This window comes from Caretta caretta, chromosome 8 (genome assembly GCF_965140235.1).
Source record: "Caretta caretta isolate rCarCar2 chromosome 8, rCarCar1.hap1, whole genome shotgun sequence".
Classification (NCBI taxonomy): domain Eukaryota; kingdom Metazoa; phylum Chordata; order Testudines; family Cheloniidae; genus Caretta; species Caretta caretta.
This window is the reverse complement of record NC_134213.1, coordinates 101,348,129-101,370,330: the sequence shown is the minus strand read 5'-3', so window position 1 is coordinate 101,370,330 and position 22,202 is coordinate 101,348,129. Positions and strand designations below refer to the sequence as shown.

Sequence of the window (22,202 nt, the reverse complement as noted above, 5' to 3'; positions counted from 1 at the left end):
ATTTATACCCCTGGGCCGCATGGATCCTGCATTCTGGGACTTATTTTGAGAAAGAAAAACACATTCCTTTCCCTGATTACTCAATATGTGAGTCATAAGTAAGGGAGATGAGAAAGAAGGGGAAAGAGAAAGAATGATGATCCCATATGTGCTAAAGTCAGATCTGAACATAGCAATTTTGTTGTTTAGTATAGCATGCTCCCTCCATGCTGAATTCAGGTCTGACTGGAGACTGTTTGAAGTAGGATCACTCAGAGTTAGGGCTGGTGTACCCCAGTTCATAAATGCCTGTAGTTGTCAAACGCCCAGATTTGCACAATCTAAATTACCAGTGGCTTGCTAAAATGGTGTAGTCCATTTTAGCCTTCAAAGATTCTAGACACATACCGAAACCAAGCACGGATAAACTGGGGCTAAAAGGTGCATTTCTCAGATGGAGCTGGCAGCTGCCTTAGTTTATTGGCAGATCATTTATCATCTCAAGAAAAATATTGATGGACCTTAAGATTCAGACGCTGTCAGTTGAAGGAGTGCTACCGCTGTAGGCTGGCTGGGGGAACAGCCAACAAAGCATATTCCACCTCACAGAAAGGCAAGGGACAGCCTGTGAAGAGAACTCATTAAATGTGGAAGATGTGATGAAAGGGTAGGTGTACCATGAGGATGGCAACACATCAGCCCAATAGGGGACCAGGCTAAAACTTTCACCACAGCTGTGACATTCAGAAACATGGTGGCAAATCCTGGGCATTAGATCTCTGCTACAGCAAACGATACCAAACATTTCCTCAAGGGGGACTGTCACTCACAAACAACTGTATTGTGAGGCCGAGGGGTTTGTAAGCTGATTCCAGATCTCCTGTGTTCTTCAACAGTGGATTTGCTCAACCACATTTCAATCAGGAGAGCAGAGACAATCCTTCTGCTATTGTACCATTTCCCATGGTGCCAGCAAAATATTTTAGAACATCTATGTGATGGGTTGGATCACAGAATCCCCCTTTGGGACTGCCACCTGATATGCTGAGATGACCCCTGAACCTGTTTTCCCCATCATCTTGGGACTTCAGTGCCCTGCCTGGTTGTGCCAGACAAGCTAGCCTGCTGCAAACATAGACCCAGGTCTGAACCACATCCCTCAAAAGCTGCAAGCTTAACTGAAAACAGCTTGAGAAGTGCTCCTGTCTCCAGCACTCAGATGCCCAGCTCTCAATGGGGTCCAAACCCCACATAAAGCTGTTTTACCCTGTATAAAGCTTATACAGGGTAAACTCATAAATTGTTTGCCCTCTATAACACTGATAGAGAGATATCCACAGCTGTTTGCCCCCCCCCCAGTATTAATACATACTGTGGGTTAATTAATAAGTAAAAAGGTTTCAGAGTAGCAGCCCTGTTAGTCTGTATTTGCAAAAAGAAAAGGAGTACTAGTGGCACCTTAGAGACTAACCAATTTATTTGAGCATAAGCTTTCGTGAGCTACAGCTCACTTCATCGGATGCATTCAGTGGAAAATACAGTGAGGAGATTTATAAACACACAGAACATGAAAAATGGGTGTTATCATACACACTGTGAGGAGAGTGATCACTTAAGATGAGCTATTACCAGCAGGAGAGCAGGGAGGAGAAAACCTTTTGTAGTGATAATCAAGGTGGGCCATTTCCAGCAGTTAACAGGAACGTCCGAGGAGCAGTGGGGGGTGGGGAAATAGTTTTACTTTGTGTAATGACACATCCAGTCTCAGTCTCTATTCAAGCCTAAGTTAATTGTATCCAGTTTGCAAATTAATTCCAATTCAGCAGTCTCTCATTGGAGTCTGTTTTTGAAGTCTTTTTGTTGTAATATTGCGACCTTTAGGTCACTTGATCTCAGACCTAAAGGTCGCAATATTACAACAAAAAAACTTCAAAAACAGACTCCAATGAGAGACTGCTGAATTGGAATTAATTTGCAAACTGGATACAATTAACTTAGGCTTGAATAGAGACTGAGACTGGATGTGTCATTACACAAAGTAAAACTATTTCCCCATGTTTATTTCCGCCCTTCCACCCCCCACTGCTCCTCGGACGTTCCTGTTAACTGATGGAAATGGCCCACCTTGATTATCACTACAAAAGGTTTTCTCCCCCCCACTCTCCTGCTGGTAATAGCTCATCTTAATTGATCACTCTCCTTACAATGTGTATGATAACACCCATTTTTTCATGTTCTGTGTGCATATAAATCTCCTCACTGTATTTTCCACTGAATGCATCCGATGAAGTGAGCTGTAGCTCACGAAAGCTTATGCTCAAATAAATTGGTTAGTCTCTAAGGCGCCACTAGTACTCTTTTTCTTAATAAGTAAAAAGTGATTTTATTAAATACAAAAAGTAGGATTTAAGTGGTTCCAAGTAATAACAGACAGAAGAAAGTGAATTACCAAGCAAAATAAAATAGAACACGCAAGTCTCAGCCTAATAGAGTAAGAATGTGATTACAGATGAAACCTCACCCTCAGAGATGTTCCAGTAAGCTTCTTTTACAGACTAGTCTCCTTCTAGTCTGAGTCCAACAATCACTCATGTCCCTATGGTTACTGCCCTTTGTTCCAGTTTCTTTCAGGTATCCTTTGGGGATGGAGAGGCTATCTCTTGAGCCAGCTGAAGACAAAATGGAGGGGTCTCCCAGAACTTTATATAGTTTCTTTCTTGTGGGTGGAAACCCCTCCCTCCCCCTGTGTAGAATCCTCTCTACAAGATGGAGTTTTGGAGTCACCTGGGCAAGTCACATGTCCATGACTAGGTTCTCTACAGGAATGTTCCCAGGAAAGCTCAGATATGGATTGGCGTCTATCAAAGTCTATTGTCAGATTAAGTGTTTCTTGATTGGGCACTTACTGAGAATAGTCTTTTCTCAAGAAACTGACCAAATGCTTCACTGGGGCTACTTAAAACCAAACAAGTACACAGCCAATATTCATAATTTCGAATACAAAAATGATACATGCATACAAATAGGATGAATATATTCAGAAGATCATAACCTTTGCAGAGATATGTTACATGGCATATGTAGCATAATACATATTCCAGTTATGTCATATTTATATTCATAAGCATATTTCTATAAAGCATTACGGGGTGCAACATCACAATCTACTCTAGAAGATTCAGCCAGCAGCCTCACATAGTGCCTTCCCCCAGGCCTAGGGAGCACTGAGCAAGGGTTTATTAAAAGATCCATTCAACTTCCTCCTGGGAAGCCCAAAAGGGGCATGTCCCTCTCTCCACATATGCACACAGAGCTCCCATTAAAACCATTGAGATGGACAGTCACACACTATAAGGAGAACAAAATTCTAAGATGTTTGCCATTTTCATTTCAGCCACCTTAATGTGAATGTAGACCATTTATCCAAGTGGAGCTATGTGATTTGGGATTTACAGAAGAGAGGGGTGTATTGAGATCCACCCCAATATTTCCCCGGATAAAACCTCTGGGTAGACAAGGCAGGTTTGTGCTTCTGATGCACATTACACTTAGCTGCCTTACGGATGATTCTTAGTTAGAATTCAGCAAGTGATCTACAAAATATTTTTTATTGGGGGGGAGGGGGAAGCAGCAATGGATCAAGGCCTCCCAACTGAGATTTTGCAGTGGCCATCCACAGTAGCTGGTTGTCTGGGTATTGGGTAATTGTGAGAGCAGTAGTTGTGGACTTGTGGAATCGAGACAGGAGTTAAATTGTGGGACTGTTATGTCAAGAGGTCAATGGAGGCTGAAGGCTGGAAGTGGCTGATGTGTTGTGGAGGAGTGCTCTTGTATAGGTTAGCATGTGAGAATGAGCAAGCCTTGTATTGCTTTATCTTGGCATTTGTGAGGCTGCCTTACTGCCAAGGACAGCAAAGCAGCAGTGCCCAAATCCACTGACCTTCAGTTGGAGCTGAGTGCCTGACTCCTTCAGCCCCTTGGAAAATACTGCCTAAAGGACTGAGCTGACTCCTTGTGACTTCAGTGGCCTCTGGATCAGGCCCTAAACCCTGGGACTGGAAAAGCGGGGTGGGATACATGTGGATTTCTTAAGCTCATGATGGATCACAGCATGTGTTTTACTGGAACACAGAGGGCCAAATCCCATCCAGCTTATTCACATAAAGCTTCCCATTGGTATCAGCGGGAGTTTTGCTTGAGTGAGGTGGGCAGGCTATTTGTGCAAATTGTTATATGCGTTACACACAGGTCTGGCATGATGTACCCAAATTATAAACACAGGGCTCGATTCTCCACTTCCTAGCCACTTGTATAATGACTTTCCACTGGGCAAAGTGGGTGTAAAATATTACAATTTCAGGGCAAATTTACAGAGAAGTCTGATTCGGCAGCACTTTATACCCCGTGTGCCCAGGAACAAACACATTTTCCGTTTCCTTGCCCCTTGGGTGTCAGGCCCATTAAAATACAAAGATAGCACTGCTGAACTAGATCAAAGTTAGCAGACTGGTTTTGTTAACCACTGAAAATCCCTCTGTTTATTTGCTGTGGTATTTTCTGCACTATATATGGTCTGTATGAGAGAGATGGATGGGACTGCTGTAAGAAGGGACTCCTGAGATGCTTTTACAAGAAACTCCCTCTGTTTGGTCCAGTCACGTGATGAGAAATTTAGCCTTGGCATAAACAGATGCACTGACTTTCCTGGGAAGGGCCCCGCTATACCTCAATCTCTCTGTCTTGGTTTCCCCAAGACTAGTATCTGTCTTGCATGATGTTCTGCAGTGCTCTTAGTTAAGGTCTGCAGAACATCTTAAGATGAAAGCTGCTATAAAAATGGGAAATATTAACTGATTGCATTCACCAAAAGATTAAAAAACAGATGTGAACTCTCTGGGGGCTTTGGAATTTGGGACTAAATAATATAAAGTAAGGGACAACTTAAGCTCCAAATCTTATAATTCCCTCTGTCATCACAGAGCCCTGCTGAGCCGTCTGTGTAGAAAAGGGAGGAACAGAGGGGATAGCCTGCAGATCTAGGTGGAAGAGATGGAAAATGATAAATAGTGTGGTGTGGATGAAAAGCAGCTATTGCTAATGGCTGAGAATGAGGGAAGGAACTACGGTCTTCAAAAAGTATCAAGAGATACAGACAGGAAGGGGAGTGCAAGAGCCAAGGTAGAAACTGATGCAAGCGGAGAGGGGAAAAGCCAGAAAATTAAACACTGAGGACCCAGAAACAAGAGAGGCAGGTACAGAAAAAACAAGGCCACAAAAGAGAGAGAGAGAGAAACTGGGAAGAGGAAGAGAGTGTCACAGACATGGGGAGTCTGGTGGCACCTTACAGACTAACAGATTTATTTGGGCCTAAGCTTTCGTGGGTAAAAAACCCACTTTACCCACGAAAGCTTAGGCCCAAATAAATCTGTTAGTCTTTAAGGTGCCACTGGATTCCTCATTGTTTTGGTGGATACAGACTGACATGGCCACCCCCCTGATACTTCACAGACATCAGCTAGTCTACACTTAAAAGTTAGGGCAACACAGCTCCTGTGCTCAGGGGTGTGAAAAATCCACTCCCTGAGAACTGTAGCTTCGCCAACCTACCCCCCTGTTTATATGTGGAAGAATTCTTCTGTTGACCTCACGACCACTGCTTAGAGAGGTGGATTACCTACAGTGATAGAGAAACCCCTTCCATTGCTTTACGAAGCGTCTCCATTATGGCCCTAAGGCAGCATAGCTGAAGTGCTGTAGTTGTGACATTGTAGCTCTTGTAGTGTAGACATGGCCTGTAGAAGAGGCATCGCAATTCCTCCATTTCTGACTTCAAAATATGCCTCAAACCCTGATTCTAATGGATTATTTTCTTTTTACCGCAGGAGAGCTCAGCGACATCTCAAGCCAACTCCCACCCCAGACCTTCAGTTCTATGGAAGTGACCCTATCGCTCGTATTAAACTCGCTCCTCTCAGACATGTCCAACAAATTGTTAATATCTTTTAAGTCCTGCTCTCCCTTGCCATGCAGATTAGCCTTGCCCTTTCCGTCGCACTTAAGTTTAGCAAGTGTTACTAATAGGAATTTAACGTTTACCAAAGAATTATTTTAACTATAGGTCTAATAGAATTTTTATGGTGCTCTGAACACCCAAGAGCTTAGCTATCAGAGCCATGTGCTTAGTTTCCTCTGAAGTTGCTTATAAGACAAACGAAAGATACAAGTTTATAGAAAAGTATGTTCATAATGGAAATGTACAAGACTTTAAAAGTCAACTCCCCAGGTGAAGCAGCAGGGCCCGCGGAGAGAGTTTTCCCCCCTATTTACGTCACAGCCATAACTCCATGATTACTCATGCACTAAACTTTTCCTTCCCATCCCCATAAGTCGTTCATAAAAGGGTATTGTTCAGGGCAAGGTCTGGCTAAGGTATATGCTATCTTCTGTTAGGTTTAAAAGAATATTTATCGATAAATCCTGTCGGGGTTTTTAAAAATTATTATTAAATGGTAAATTTCACAAGCAAACAAACCATAATGAGTTACGGAGTCTTTCTCTTCTAGGTCGCTGGTTTAAATCTGGCCTGGCTGGTCACAATCAAAACCCATTGTTCGGTGTTGATGGCTGATGTGGAACGAGCTGACAACTATTTTAATCAGTTCCTAGACGACAGCAAATCCCCAGCACAATCTGGCACTCGTTAGCACGCATACTGGCGGTCACAACAGAAAAACTAAGGGCACGAGACCCTGCGAGCTGCTGGGCTCCCCTAGAGCTGGTCAGCTAGGGCACCTCACTGGGCCTGGAGAACGAACCAGCACTGGTCTGAAGTCTCTTGGTGGGGGAAGTTTGCCTTGCCACCATCCAAGAAGCCCCTGTGCTGTGACAAGGATGATGAACAATTAGGATTATTGAAGTGGCGCTTGTGAACCCAAGATATCTCAAGTGCTCATACTGTTGCTGACCTAAAAAACTAAGGGACCGATCCTGCAGGATGCTCAGCACCTCCTGAGAGTTCAACAGCATGCAAGGATGCTGAGTGTATCTCAGAAGGTCAGATCCTTAATTTGCAAACTGACTTGTAGTTTGATTTAAAACAGGCCTCATGTAGGAAGAAGATTCCGTGATTCATAGAAGGGATCATTGTGATCATCTGGTCTGACCTCCTGTATAATACAGCCGTAGAACTTCCACAAAATAATTTTGAGAGCAGACCTTTTAGAAAAACATTTAATCTAGATTTTAAAATTTATATGTGATGAAGAATCCACCACAACCCTTGATAAATTATTCCAATGGTTAATTACTCTCACCATTAAACATGTATGTCTTATTTCCAGTCTGAATTTGTTTAGCTTCAACTTCCAACCATTGGATCGTGTTATACCTTTGTCTGCTAGATTGAAGAGCCCATTATTAAATATTTGTTCCCCAGGTAGGTACTTTTAGATTGTAGTCTGTCATTATAAGGCAGGTTTTCTAATCCTTTACTCATATCTTGTTGCTCTTCTCTGAACCCCCTCCTGTTTATCAATATCTTTCTTGAACTATGGACACCAGAACTGGATGCTGTATTCCAGCAGCGGTCTCACCGGTGCCATATACAGAGACAAAATAACCTCTGTACTCATAGTCGAGTGTCCCTTGTTTATGCATCCCAGGTTTGCATTAGCTCTTTTGGCCATCGCATCGCACTAGGAGCTCATGTTCAGCTGTTTATGCACCACGAGCCTCAAATCTTTTCCAGAGTCACTGCTTCCCAGGCTAGAATCCCACAGCCTTTAAGGATTGCCTCCATTCTTTGTTCCTAGAATTTATATTTTGCTCTATTAAAACACATATTGTCTGGCTGGCCCATTTTACCAAGTGATCCAGATCTCCCTCTGTCAGTGACCTGTCCTCCTCATCATTTACCACTCCCGCAACTTTTGTGTCATTGCAACTTTATCAGTGATGATTTCATGTTTTCTTCCAGGTCAGTAATAAATATGTTAAATAGTGCAGGGCCAAGAACAGATCCTTGAAGGACCCCACTAGAAACTCAAACACTCAACAATGATTCCCTATTTACAATTATATTTTAAGATCTATCAGTTAGCCAGATTTTGATCCATTTAATGTGTGCCATGCTAATTGTATATCATTCTAGTTTTTTAATCAAAACAGAATAGTTAATTGTACAACACTGTGGTGTCAATTTCCAAACCAACATTTACAGCTATCGCCTCATGGCTCCCATTAGAATGGTAATGGGAGTGATTAAGTCTCCAAGCAGTGCTTTGAAAATACCATCCGGGATTAATGCATTACAGTTCAGCAAAATACACAATTTTTCCCTTCTTGAACATTTGTAACAGACACGTTGCACTCCCATAGCATCTTTCAGCTGAAGATACCACAGTATTTTAGGGTGCAGATTCCAAAGGACACATTACAGAAATTATAGACATTGCTGACTTGATTATAGTCAACAGTTTTAATTTGCATTTTAACCTGACACTGCCAGCCACTGCATGTGTAGACTTATGTAGTCAATGACACAGACAGCTAGATAAACAGATCAACATGGAAACACACAGACTAAAACCCTCTTATAGGGAAGTTTTTCTTACAGCTCCATTCTATGCAGAAAATCACTCTGTGGCGAAAAGGAGTTCGCAGATTGCAACATTGTAGCTTGCTCTGGACTAGCATTCTACCACACTTCACTAAACAGAGTTTTATTAGTTTTTAATTTGCTTTGAGCAGCTCTCCCTATATACACCCTATATGAAGAAACAGGCAGATTCCTTCTGGGTATCAGCCAACAGCTGCAACCCTGAAAATGTCAGCTTCTTATATCATTAACTGAGTTTCCATGGTGCCCCGAGGCAGAGAAATTGATGCTTGACAGCATTATCACTATAAAGTAACTTTACAACTCTATAATTTAACTCTATGCTTTCAGTGGTATTAAGAGTGTTTGACGTTATGGCTGTAAACTCAACACCGTTTCTCCCCAGGTGGGGGTGTGAAGGGGGGTTGCTTTTGCTGATCTGAGACAGAGTTTGAAGCAAAGGTGCCAAGGAAGATTGTGGAAAAAGGTGGGCCAACAAGCACTTTCACCCCATCATTTGTCTTACCAGCTAAGGGTATGTCTACACTACGGAATAAGGTCGAATTTATAGAAGTCGGTTTTTTAGAAATCGGTTTTATATATTCGAGTGTGTGTGTCCCCACAGAAAATGCTCTAAGTGCATTAAGTGCATTAACTCGGCGGAGCGCTTCCACAGTACCGAGGCTAGAGTCGACTTCCGGAGCGTTGCACTGTGGGTAGCTATCCCACAGTTCCCGCAGTCTCCGCTGCCCATTGGAATTCTGGGTTGAGATCCCAATGCCTGATGGGGCTAAAACATTGTCGCGGGTGGTTCTGGGTACATATCATCAGGCCCCCGTTCCCTCCCTCCCTCCGTGAAAGCAAGGGCAGACAATCGTTTCGCGCCTTTTTTCCTGAGTTACCTGTTCAGACACCATACCATGGCAAGCATGGAGCCCGCTCAGGTAACCATCACCCTATGTCTCCTGGGTGCTGGCAGACGCGGTACGGCATTGCTACACAGTAGCAGCAACCCCTTGCCTTGTGGTAGCAGACGGTACAGTATGATTGGTAGCCGTCATCGTCATGTCCGAGGTGCTCCTGGCCACGTCGGCTGGGAGCGCCTGGGCAGACATGGGCGCAGGGACTAAATTTGGAGTGACTTGACCAGGTCATTCTCTTTAGTCCTGCAGTCAGTCCTATAGAACCGTCTTATGGTGAGCGGGCAGGCGATACGGACTGCTAGCAGTCATAGTGTACCATCTTCTGCCGAGCAGCCATGAGATGTGGATGGCATGCAGTCCTTTTGCACCGTCTGCTGCCAGCCAAAGATGTAAAAGATAGATGGAGTGGATCAAAACAAGAAATAGACCAGATTTGTTTTGTATTCATTTGCTTCCCCCCCTCCCCTGTCTAGGGGACTCATTCTTCTAGGTCACACTGCAGTCACTCACAGAGAAGGTGCAGCGAGGTAAATCTAGCCATGTATCAATCAGAGGCCAGGCTAACCTTCTTGTTCCAATAAGAACGATAACTTAGGTGCACCATTTCTTATTGGAACCCTCCGTGAAGTCCTGCCTGAAATACTCCTTGATGTAAAGACACCCCCTTTGTTGATTTTAGCTCCCTGAAGCCAACCCTGTAAGCCGTGTCCTCAGTCGCCCCTCCCGGCGTCAGAGCAACGGCAAACAATCGGGCATCTGAGAGTGCTGTCCAGAGCAGTCACAATGGAGCACTCTGATGGGGCTAAAACATTGTCGCGGGTGGTTCTGGGTACGTATCGTCAGGCCCCCGTTCCCTCCCTCCCTCCGTGAAAGCAAGGGCAGACAATCATTTCGCGCCTTTTTTCCTGAGTTACCTGTGCAGACGCCATACCACGGCAAGCATGGAGCTCGCTCAGGTAACCGTCACCCTATGTCTCCTGGGTGCTGGCAGACGCGGTACGGCTTTGCTACACAGTAGCAGCAACCCATTGCCTTCTGGCAGCAGACGGTGCAATACGACTGGTAGTCGTCCTCGTCATGTCCGAGGTGCTCCTGGCCATGTCGGCTGGGAGCGCCTGGGCAGACATGGGCGCAGGGACTAAATTTGGAGTGACTTGACCAGGTCATTCTCTTTTGTCCTGCAGTCAGTCCTATTGAACCGTCTTATGGTGAGCGGGCAGGCGATACGGACTGCTAGCAGTCGTACTGTACCATCTTCTGCCGAGCAGCCATGAGATGTGGATGGCATGCAGTCCTTCTGCACCGTCTGCTGCCAGCCAAAGATGTAAAAGATAGATGGAGTGGGTCAAAACAAGAAATAGACCAGATTTGTTTTGTACTCATTTGCCTCCTCCCCTGTCTAGGGGACTCATTCCTCTAGGTCACACTGCAGTCACTCACAGAGAAGGTGCAGCGAGGTAAATCTAGCCATGTATCAATCAGAGGCCAGGCTAACCTCCTTGTTCCAATAAGAACGATAACTTAGGTGCACCATTTCTTATTGGAACCCTCCGTGAAGTCCTGCCTGAAATACTCCTTGATGTAAAGACACCCCCTTTGTTGATTTTAGCTCCCTGAAGCCAACCCTGTAAGCCGTGTCGTCAGTCGCCCCTCCCTCCGTCAGAGCAACGGCAGACAATCGTTCCATGCCTTTTTTCTGTGCGGACGCCATACCAAGGCAAGCATGGAGGCCGCTCAGCTCACTTTGGCAATTAGGAGCACATTAAACACCACACGCATTATCCAGCAGTATATGCAGCACCAGAACCTGGCAAAGCGATACCGGGCGAGGAGGCGACGTCAGCGCGGTCACGTGAGTGATCAGGACATGGACACAGATTTCTCTGAAAGCATGGGCCCTGCCAATGCATGCATCATGGTGCTAATGGGGCAGGTTCATGCTGTGGAACGCCGATTCTGGGCTCGGGAAACAAGCACAGACTGGTGGGACCGCATAGTGTTGCAGGTCTGGGACGATTCCCAGTGGCTGCGAAACTTTCGCATGCGTAAGGGCACTTTCATGGAACTTTGTGACTTGCTTTCCCCTGCCCTGAGGCGCATGAATACCAAGATGAGAGCAGCCCTCACAGTTGAGAAGCGAGTGGCGATAGCCCTGTGGAAGCTTGCAACGCCAGACAGCTACCGGTCAGTTGGGAATCAATTTGGAGTGGGCAAATCTACTGTGGGGGCTGCTGTGATGCAAGTAGCCCACGCAATCAAAGATCTGCTGATATCAAGGGTAGTGACCCTGGGAAATGTGCAGGTCATAGTGGATGGCTTTGCTGCAATGGGATTCCCTAACTGTGGTGGGGCTATAGACGGAACCCATATCCCTATCTTGGCACCGGAGCACCAAGCCGCCGAGTACATAAACCGCAAGGGGTACTTTTCGATAGTGCTGCAAGCTCTGGTGGATCACCAGGGACGTTTCACCAACATCAACGTGGGATGGCCGGGAAAGGTGCATGATGCTCGCATCTTCAGGAACTCTGGTCTGTTTCAAAAGCTGCAGGAAGGGACTTTATTCCCAGACCAGAAAATGTATCCTTGGGGACCCAGCCTACCCCTTAATGCCATGGCTCATGAAGCCGTACACAGGCAGCCTGGACAGTAGTCAGGAGCTGTTCAACTACAGGCTGAGCAAGTGCAGAATGGTGGTAGAATGTGCATTTGGACGTTTAAAGGCGCGCTGGCGCAGTTTACTGACTTGCTTAGACCTCAGCGAAACCAATATTCCCACTGTTATTACTGCTTGCTGTGTGCTCCACAATATCTGTGAGAGTAAGGGGGAGACGTTTATGGCGGGGTGGGAGGTTGAGGCAAATCGCCTGGCTGCTGGTTACGCGCAGCCAGACACCAGGGCGGTTAGAAGAGCACAGGAGGGCGCGGTACGCATCAGAGAAGCTTTGAAAACCAGTTTCATGACTGGCCAGGCTACGGTGTGAAAGTTCTGTTTGTTTCTCCTTGATGAAACCCCCCGCCCCTTGGTTCACTCTACTTCCCTGTAAGCTAACCACCCGCCCCTCCTCCCTTCAATCACTGCTTGCAGAGGCAATAAAGTCATTGTTGCTTCACATTCATGCATTCTTTATTCATTCATCACACAAATAGGGGGATGACTACCAAGGTAGCCCAGGAGGGGTGGTGGAGGAGGGAAGGAAAATGCCACACAGCACTTTAAGCACAGCACTTTAAAAGTTTACAACTTTAAAATTTATTGAATGACAGCCTTCTTTTTTTTGGGCAATCCTCTGTGGTGGAGTGGCTGGTTGGCCGGAGGCCCCCCCACCGCGTTCTTGGGCGTCTGGGTGTGGAGACTATGGAACTTGGGGAGGAGGGCGGTTGGTTACAGAGGGGCAGCAGTGGCAGTCTGTGCTCCAGCTGCCTTTGCTGCAGCTCAACCATACACTGGAGCATACTGGTTTGGTCCTGCAGCAGCCTCAGCATTGAATCCTGCCTCCTCTCATCACGCTGCCGCCACATTTGAGCTTCAGCCCTGTCTTCAGCCCACCACTTACTCTCTTCAGTCCGCCACTTACTCTCTTCAGCCCGCCACCTCTCCTCCCGGTCATTTTGTGCTTTCCTGCACTCTGACATTATTTGCCTCCACGCATTCGTCTGTGCTCTGTCAGTGTGGGAGGACAGCATGAGTTCGGAGAACATTTCATCACGAGTGCGTTTTTTTTTCTTTCTAAGCTTCACTAGCCTCTGGGAAGGAGAAGATCCTGTGATCATTGAAACACATGCAGCTGGTGGAGAAAAAAAAAGGGACAGCGGTATTTAAAAAGACACATTTTATAAAACAGTCGCTACACTCTTTCAGGGTAAACCTTGCTGTTAACATTACATACATAGCACATGTGCTTTCGTTACAAGGTCGCATTTTGCCTCCTCCCACCACGTGACTACCCCCTCAACCTTCCCCCCTCCCTGTGGCTAACAGCGGGGAACATTTCTGTTTAGCCACAGGCAAACAACCCAGCAGGAATGGGCTCCTCTGAGTGTCCCCTGAAGAAAAGCACTCTATTTCAACCAGATGACCATGAATTATATCTCACTCTCCTGAGGATAACACAGAGAGATAAAGAACGGATGTTGTTTGAATGCCAGCAAACATACACTGCAATGCTTTGTTCTACAATGATTCCCGAGTACGTGTTACTGGCCTGGAGTGGTAAAGTGTCCTACCATGAAGGACGCAATAAGGCTGCCCTCCCCAGAAACCTTTTGCAAAGGCTTTAGGACTACATCTAGGAGAACCGCAAATGCCAGGGCAAAGTAATCCTTTCACATGCTTGCTTTTAAACCATGTATAGTATTTTAAAAGGTACACTCACCAGAGGTCCCTTCTCCGCCTGCTGGGTCCAGGAGGCAGCCTTGGGTGGGTTCGGGGGGTACTGGCTCCAGGTCTAGGGTGAGAAACAGTTCCTGGCTGTCGGGAAAACCGGTTTCTCCGCTTGCTTGCTGTGAGCTATCTACAGCCTCCTCATCATCATCATCTTCTTCGTCCCCAAAACCTGCTTCCGTATTGCCTCCATCTCCATTGAAGGAGTCAAACAACACGGCTGGGGTAGTGGTGGCTGAACCCCCTAAAATGGCATGCAGCTCATCATAGAAGCGGCATGTTTGGGGCTCTGACCCAGAGCGGCTGTTCGCCTCTCTGGTTTTCTGGTAGGCTTGCCTCAGCTCCTTCAGTTTCACGTGGCACTGCTTCGGGTCCCTGTTATGGCCTCTGTCCTTCATGCCCTGGGAGATTTTCACAAAGGTTTTGGCATTTCAAAAACTGGAACGGAGTTCTGATAGCACGGATTCCTCTCCCCAAACAGCGATCAGATCCCGTACCTCCCGTTCAGTCCATGCTGGAGCTCTTTTGCGATTCTGGGACTCCATCATGGTCACCTGTGCTGATGAGCTCTGCATGGTCACCTGCAGCTTGCCACGCTGGTCAAACAGGAAATGAGATTCAAAAGTTCGCGGTTCTTTTCCTGTCTACCTGACCAGTGCATCTGAGTTGAGAGTGCTGTCCAGAGCGGTCATAATGGAGCACTCTGGGATAGCTCCCGGAGGCCAATACCATCGAATTGTGTCCACAGTACCCCAAATTCGAGCCGGCAACGTCGATTTAAGCGCTAATCCACTTGTCAGGGGTGAAGTAAGGAAATAGATTTTAAGAGCCCTTTAAGTCGAAATAAAGGGCTTCATTGTGTGGACCGGTGCAGGTTTACAACGATTTAACGCTGCTAAATTCGACCTAAAGTCCTAGTGTAGACCAGGGCTATGCTTCAACAATGGCGTTCCTTTTTATGGGAATCTGATGTCTAGTTTTAACTGCCCTTCCTGCTCAGCTCTCAGTAGGGAGCTTCCCACAGGCAGGTGTAACAAGGACCAGAGCAGATGGATGAGAGGGAAAGACAGGGGCTCAGCAAGTACAGGTTGGGTCTTATTGCAGGGAACGGGCAGGGACTGATTTACAGATACCAGCTGTGGTAGTCTCTCTCTCTGCCTTTCCTTCCATGCAGTTTTACAAGCAATAATCTCAAAAATACAAGCCATACAGTGCAGACCTCCCTGCTTCAGTTTCTGGTTGGCTACTTCCTTCTCCCTAATTAGCTCCCGGCTGGTAATGCTTCCCTGAATGTCTGGGAATTCCCCCCCCAATGCCCCAGCATATCATTAGGCTTTGGGAAGCCTTCTTCTAGGGACCCCACTGAGGCGGTAGAGGCAAACAGGTCATCAAGACCCCTGTAAGGGCACCAAAAGACCTGTGCTCCCCATCCTAGGGGATCATTAGTGTATCTCAGAAATCTCTCTGTCCTGTGTTACAACGTGTGCCCTGAGTTCATGTTCTATTATATATTGTCTAAGTTTATAGCTATAGTTTTTCATGTCTGAATGGTTATACATGTAATTTTTTTTCCTGGTACAGGTGGAGGATGGCTCCTCTAAGCCATGAACTGGGATCCCACATGCTCTTTCTGAGGAATCGGTATGCACACTCATACCTCCTCAGGCACTAAAGACCATATTCCTTTCCTATGGCTCAACTTTTCCCCATGGGACCTTTGCTTCTGAGCCCTCCTTCCGCTAACTTTTAGCTATTAAATATGGGTGAGCCAAGTAATTGCAGCTGTACGCCAACAATTTTCAGTCAGTCTAAATTTTCTTAGTTATGAGTTTCAATTGCCCAAATAAAATGACACTGACTCATCTAAATTTTCATTTTGCATGCGTAGACACAAATGCACACACAGATTTCTATGGTGTGAATACATCTTGCACGTCCAAAATCATCTGGGAGATTTGGCATAATATGGAATTATGCCTTAACTTATTTTTTAAGGGGTGCACCTGTTAGAGTCTCTCCCAATACACCCAGTGAAATGAAAGATATGAAGCCATCTTTCTTTGTAAATCTCTTCAGCTAGGATGTTAAACAGGTCATAGTATAGATTTCATTCCTTAATTGTATACTACAGTGAAAAGTCTTTACTAGAAATAATATTAATAATACTTAGTGTTTGTCCAGTGCTTTTCACCTACAGATCACCAAGCATCTTTCAGCGGAAGATAAGTATCATTAATCTCATTTTACGGATGAGGCAGAAAGATGAAATGATTTATTCAAAGCCATACAAGGATTAGAACTCAGGTGATCAGACTTCTAAGCCTGTGTCCTATCCACTGCACCTATAGAAGAAATTCCAGCAAGCAAAGCTCTATTTAGCTGGGTTTGATTGTAAGGAATTGAGCATATCCAGCTCCTGCTGAAGGGAAGTAATTGTACAGATGTAAAATAAGAAGTGACATAACCAGGGTGATGCGCAATATGGTGGCCCTGGTGCTGCCATAAAATGATGATTCCTATGGCTGAGACTGCCAGACCGCTTTGATCATGACAAGACGATTATCAAGCCTGCTCCTGCAAATCCTCGCTCATGTAAATAGTCCCATTTCAGAATCGGGCCCTTAGTTTTTAAGGGTGTATCCCCTTTGCGCTGTCCTTTTATTCTTCTTTACAGCTCCCTATGGGCTGCCTACATTACAGTCTGAGATCCACTTTAGAGGTTCAAGAGAGGAACCCCAATGGGTTAGAACATCATCAACATGAGGCAGAGAACCTGGCACTGCTCCCTTGACAGCCCATTATGGGTCAAAGTTCTGATGTATGTGGGATCCGAGCCAGGTCATGCTGCATCCCTAAGGGCAAGGAGTTCTGTGAGCACTATCAGAGCTAGCGAGTGGAGAGCCGGCAATTCGTTATCCCCCCTGACCCAGTATCGAGAGGGACAGCATTATCTAGGCTGCTCATCTGCTGATCCTTTGGTGAGCACATAAAAAGCCTTATGTCATAAGCCCTACAAATGCCTAGTGTTTGTTTAATGGAAGTATATCCAGCTCCTTTTAAAGCATTTTTACCTGGTGTTGAGCAGACCCTTACGTTTTTAATCAGCTGCTACCAAACGCCATGCATGTGTGAGAGAGGTTTTAAGTGGACAGAGAAAACCTTGTTTATTTCCAGGAAAGCCTACAATTTCACAAGTCTAAAATCCTCTTATTATGCCTTGCAAACACAGGCCTTTCACTGTTATCTACAGTACATGTTATCATAGGGTACGCTGCAGAGCTGAGCTTACAGAATATATCCCTGGTGTTTCTGGTAAACCAGCTACATATCAGTTAGAAGCAGCTCCTACGAGCCAAACATGTATTTCTGAAGGAAGAAATAATGAATATATAATAGGAAATGCAGGAAGCTATGTTGGTGCAAGGTTGTCTGTAGAGCGAGACTAAGGAAAGGCAAAAGTTAACATTCCTGTTGCAATGTTAATCCAGGCCTGGTGCACGTTGGTGATATGGTTTATTCCGATGGTTATAAGAGACCAAGATTTTAGGTCTCAAATGTTATTGTTGATGTCCTAAAATGTACACCCCAAAACATATAGCACATCTAACGTGGCTGAGGTAAGAGCCTTTAATCTTGTGTTTCCTTTTTATTTCAACCATGCAACATCAGAGCCAAATTCTGACCTTGGTTTCACCAGTGTAAATCAGAAGTAACCTACTGCCTAGTAAAGGTGGTATTTATTTAGTGAGAGCATAGTAGTGGATTTTAACTCTGTTTAAGTGAGCAGAGAATGTGACTTTTACCATTATATGAACTTTAACAAAACAATATCTTTATTTTTGTTTTTAAAGAAAAAGAAGCAAAGCAAAACCAAAGAACAACAAAAAAACAAAACAAAAAATCCTCAGGATATTGGCCACGCTAAATGATATTAGAATTTATATAACACCAGTTAGGTTTGAAGTTCACACATCTCTAAGAGGTGTCCATCTATCTAGATAATTATGAAAATGTCCTCGTAATCACAGAACTTTGAGCAAAGTACATGACTTAATGTGACTAGCAAAATGTAAACATACGCCTAATATAGCTAGACAGAAGTTCAAATAGACTATAGAGTCGATGACAGTGCCCTGAAACTGCTCTAAAGAAACATATTATTGATATAAAAAGATCTTTTCAACCAATAACAGAAGAGTGAGATATGTAGATATACAGTACCACATCACTATTGTGAACTTATTTATCATGCACATTGAAGTTGCAACAGCATAGCCAATGCATAGCATTTTGTGCCAAGCACGTGAAATGAAAAGATTAAATTCAGTTAGCTCAGTCTATCCATCTGTAAAATGGATTTAATTAGACTCAGCTACCTTATAGGAATATGAGGTCTAATTCATGTTAACAGAGCATTTGGAGATTCTCAGCCGTCTAGCCCCAGGAAATTGTATGATTATTATTAGTACTTGCGGGACAAAATCCATGAGTTCATGTGGGGCCAATTATGAACGCTGAAACAGGGGACAGGCCCTTGCAGTCTCTACTCCTGGCTACAGAGTTCAATGGATCATAGGCACAGCTTCAGGCAAGTATTTGTCAAGCCAAAACTGGAGGGTTTGCAGAATTCTCGTTACGACATATTGCTGCCCAATAAGGCGCTGATCCCACCCCTATTCAGTAAAAAATACACCCCTGATTCAATGGATCAGGCCCCCAGAGACAAGTCTTTAAAGGGAGTTACTGTATCACAGCATGTTCATTTCAGATTTGCTGAGCACTTGAACTCACCTGAAAGTGTTGGGACTCGTTATATTTTCTTAGTCTGTTTGCTTGACATTCTCCTTGGATGCAACCAGATAACAAAAGTGCTCATCTCCTCGGAGGTTAAGCGACTGACTGTGTCTTTGGTTCAGAGCCATTACAAAACCCTCAACGTCTTGAACTGCTTACTGATTTGCAGGCCGCTTCAAACAGCAGTTTTGGCCTAATCTGGATGTCCGTTATTATTAATTTACTTTTGGTCACCAGTGCTTTGGTGACAAGGAGAAATCCGCACTCACAGACAGGGCTTGTGTGTTGATAAGCAGAGGGGCCCAAGGTTGTTTAAGCACAACCACACCACAGATTCCCTTAAGCAGCTCCGTTTCCTCCTCTAATTGGGGTATGGAGCTGACGAGGAAGAACAATCACAAACTGCAGCCTTTAAAGAGACTCTCAGGAGGAAAGGAAATCTCAAACTCATTTGGTAGACACTGAACCTGAGCCCGTTGCCCCCTCGCAGCTACTGGTTTCTAGCTTGTGCTTTGGCGGTTAGCGAGTCAACCCCCGTCTGCGCTACTTTGAGCTGAAGGGTCAGCCCAGGTTTTATGAAAATCAAGCTGCCGCCTAAGTTTTCCATACATCCTCACCAACGATAATAACTGTGATCTGGAACTGTTTTCTGCTCGCTGGCTGCTCATGGCAATGATGTATGAAGCCAGAGCAATGCAGCTCCATCTGCATACGACAAGTTGATGCCGCATAGATAAAAAAAAGAGTCCACATACCTGAAATAAAATAAAGGGCTGCTTTGAATAGCAAGCCAAGCAAGCGTGACATGTAAATCACCAAGGGAATGCATATTCAAGAGAAGCAGGATCTCATTTGTAGAGGGGCAGCCTGCCTCTCTCTCTCCACTAAGATTGTTCTTGATAAATAGGACTTTTAAAGGGAGAGTAAATAAGCAGTTGTCAACACACTGAGTGCACAGTGAGGAGGGAAACTAAACGTGAAGCTAACACGCCTGTTTCTAAAAGGCCAGAGAGCTGAGATAATAAGACAAGTTATTAAAACAGAATCTAACTGTGTGACAATTCCTCTCTTCAGTGCTGCATTTCTTAAGTGTTATGCTAGGCTGCTCAGCTCTGTAGTTGGGTTTGGGGAATAGGGAACTATTCCTTGGAAGCTGTTTACCTTCATGGGCAAAGGAAGGGCTGAAGGGCAAAGGTAAACATCAATTTGCTGCCTCACTTGGGCAGAATCAAGCCCTCCTGACCACCCAATTTTTGCTTTCACTAGCAAGAAATGATTTTCGCATCCATAAAATTTGCACAACTACGTAGGGCAAGAAATATATCATTTTTTTCCAGACGATGAAAGAAGAGGGAGTGTTGGGGAATGAAAATGGAAAACATCAAAAAGTGAATGTTTTTCATCAACATATTTTGCAAATAATTTTGCAAGAATGAAAAATGGTTCCATTTCAAACCCCATAAAACAGAAACAATTTCAAATTTTTAAATGATTCTCTCCCCCCCCCAACCCCATTTTTGACCACTTCTTGTAAAGATTCGGTCCAGAGGCAGCACTGGGACCTAATGGAGCTTTTACGGTCTTTTTGCTATAGACTGGGGACAGTTAGGTCACCTCCATCTGGCATAGAAGAACCTATGACTCTCTGCTAAAGGTGTCTATTGCTCTGAGTATTAAGACAATCATACAAGTAAAGGGCTAAGAGCAAAATAAGGAGTAAACTGAAACAAAGAAATGGAAGGTATATAGTGTGAGGAACAATCTTTTACCAGCAGTGGAAAGGACTATTTGATCTAATAGGCCTTTTCCCTTCTTGTATTTATAAATTGTGGAGCATAATATTACCGAGATTAAAGCAACAGGAACAAATATATTTCCAGTTATGTATTCGCAACTCAGCAAACTATTAACTTTAGAGTAGGGTTTACCTCAGATGTCCAGTTCAGATGCACTCAAAGCACTCAGAAGGAAGGATGAATTTGTAAAGGATACAGGCTTCCTCTGTATAGGGGACAGTAGAAGTAGTTCCTCCAAGGATGTAGCTGTAGAATGAGACTTCCAGCGTATAGCAATACGAAGTATGGTCCAATAAGCCACCGAGGAAGCGTCGTCCTGTCCCTGCCTTCACAGCGTCACGGTTGAAGGACGTGCTAGTCTGCATGGGAGAAAGATAATAACTAATCAGGAGAGCTCATGGGCATGAACGTGTATGGCTTGGGAAGGAGATTGTATAGATAGGTGTGAAATAGGATTGGCAAAGCTCATGTGTCCTGATTCTTATTTACACTAACCCACTTCAAGGTTCCTTTAACATACAAACAAAATAACGGCCATAATGAGTCAGACCAGTGGTCCATCTAGCCCAGTATCCTGTCTTCCAACATTGGCCAATGCCAGGTGCTTCAGAGGGAATGAACAGAACAGGCAGTCTTTGAGTTATCCATTCCTTGTCATCCATTCCCAGCTTCTGGCAATCAGAGGGTAGCGACGCCCAGAACATGGGGTTGCATCCTTGACCATCTTGGCTAACAGTCGTTGATGGACCTATCCTCCATGAACTTATCTAGTTATTTTTTGAACCCTGTTGTAGTTTTGGCCTTCACAACATCCCCTGGCAATGAGTTCCACAGGTTACACTGCCGGAGTGGTGTAAAGACACCTTAGGATAAATGAGAATCAGGCACATGGAGCTTAAGGTTCTGTTCACATTGTGAACTACCTAACTAGTTTGAGTTCACAAATCTTTTTTGTGGTGTAATTTAAATCTTTTCCCCCTGCCACGGATACCATTCTGAAAGCATTCTAATAGGAAGCCCATGCTGTATATTAGGTAAAGCAGAACCCACCCAATTTCCCCCCTAAAAGCTAAGCTGGAACAGATGTCTGGGCTTTATGGAGTATATATTGTAAGTTATCATCTCTATCTACCCCTGTCTGCCACTTCTTTCCACAGACTCTCCTAAGGAAAACGTAAACCCAATAACATTTGAGTTCCAGTCAAACTTTCTAACCTAAGATGTTTGAGTGGGTCTGAAGTTAGACCAAAAACGTTTGCCCTTCACTACCTCAAAGTTTAACTAACTTTGGCTAACTACTTATTTAAAAAAAATCCTGCACTATTCTAAAGTGCAAGTAACAGTGTAAAACACAGTAGTTTATACTATTGCTGAAGAATACAGTAGTTTTTTTTTGGTAAGGTGGCCAACCAATGAACTTCAAAGTCAAACCCTACTTTGATGGATATCATCTAGGGTTTAAAGGAGAGCTCAGTCTCCATTCTTGTTCAACTCTTGGGCTCTAGGGCACTACTCCCAGTGTGGTGATGTATTCTGCAAACTGCACACTTTTCCTATAGGCATTAGACCCAAAATGGCAGCTCCTTTCATACAGACCACTATCCAGTGGTGATAACCATTAGGCAGTATCAATCTGGGCTGAACATGAGCCAGTGACTCAAGAGCAAAAGGCTTACTAGGTCTGATTCTGCTTTGCTCTAGTAAGTGAAGGGACCTTACATTTCCACCCA

At 44.6% G+C, this 22,202-nt stretch overlaps 1 protein-coding gene across 2 annotated transcripts in view; it reads right to left on the bottom strand.

Moving 5' to 3' along the window:
• Positions 1–22,202, bottom strand: part of BEND5 (BEN domain containing 5) — a 1,404,194-nt gene that overhangs the window by 107,421 nt on the left and 1,274,571 nt on the right. For both annotated transcript variants that reach the window (XM_048861237.2, XM_075131860.1), the window contains one exon: positions 20,669–20,831. In XM_048861237.2, coding sequence (XP_048717194.1) covers positions 20,669–20,831 — 163 coding nt within the window. The remainder of the gene's footprint in view (positions 1–20,668; positions 20,832–22,202) is intronic.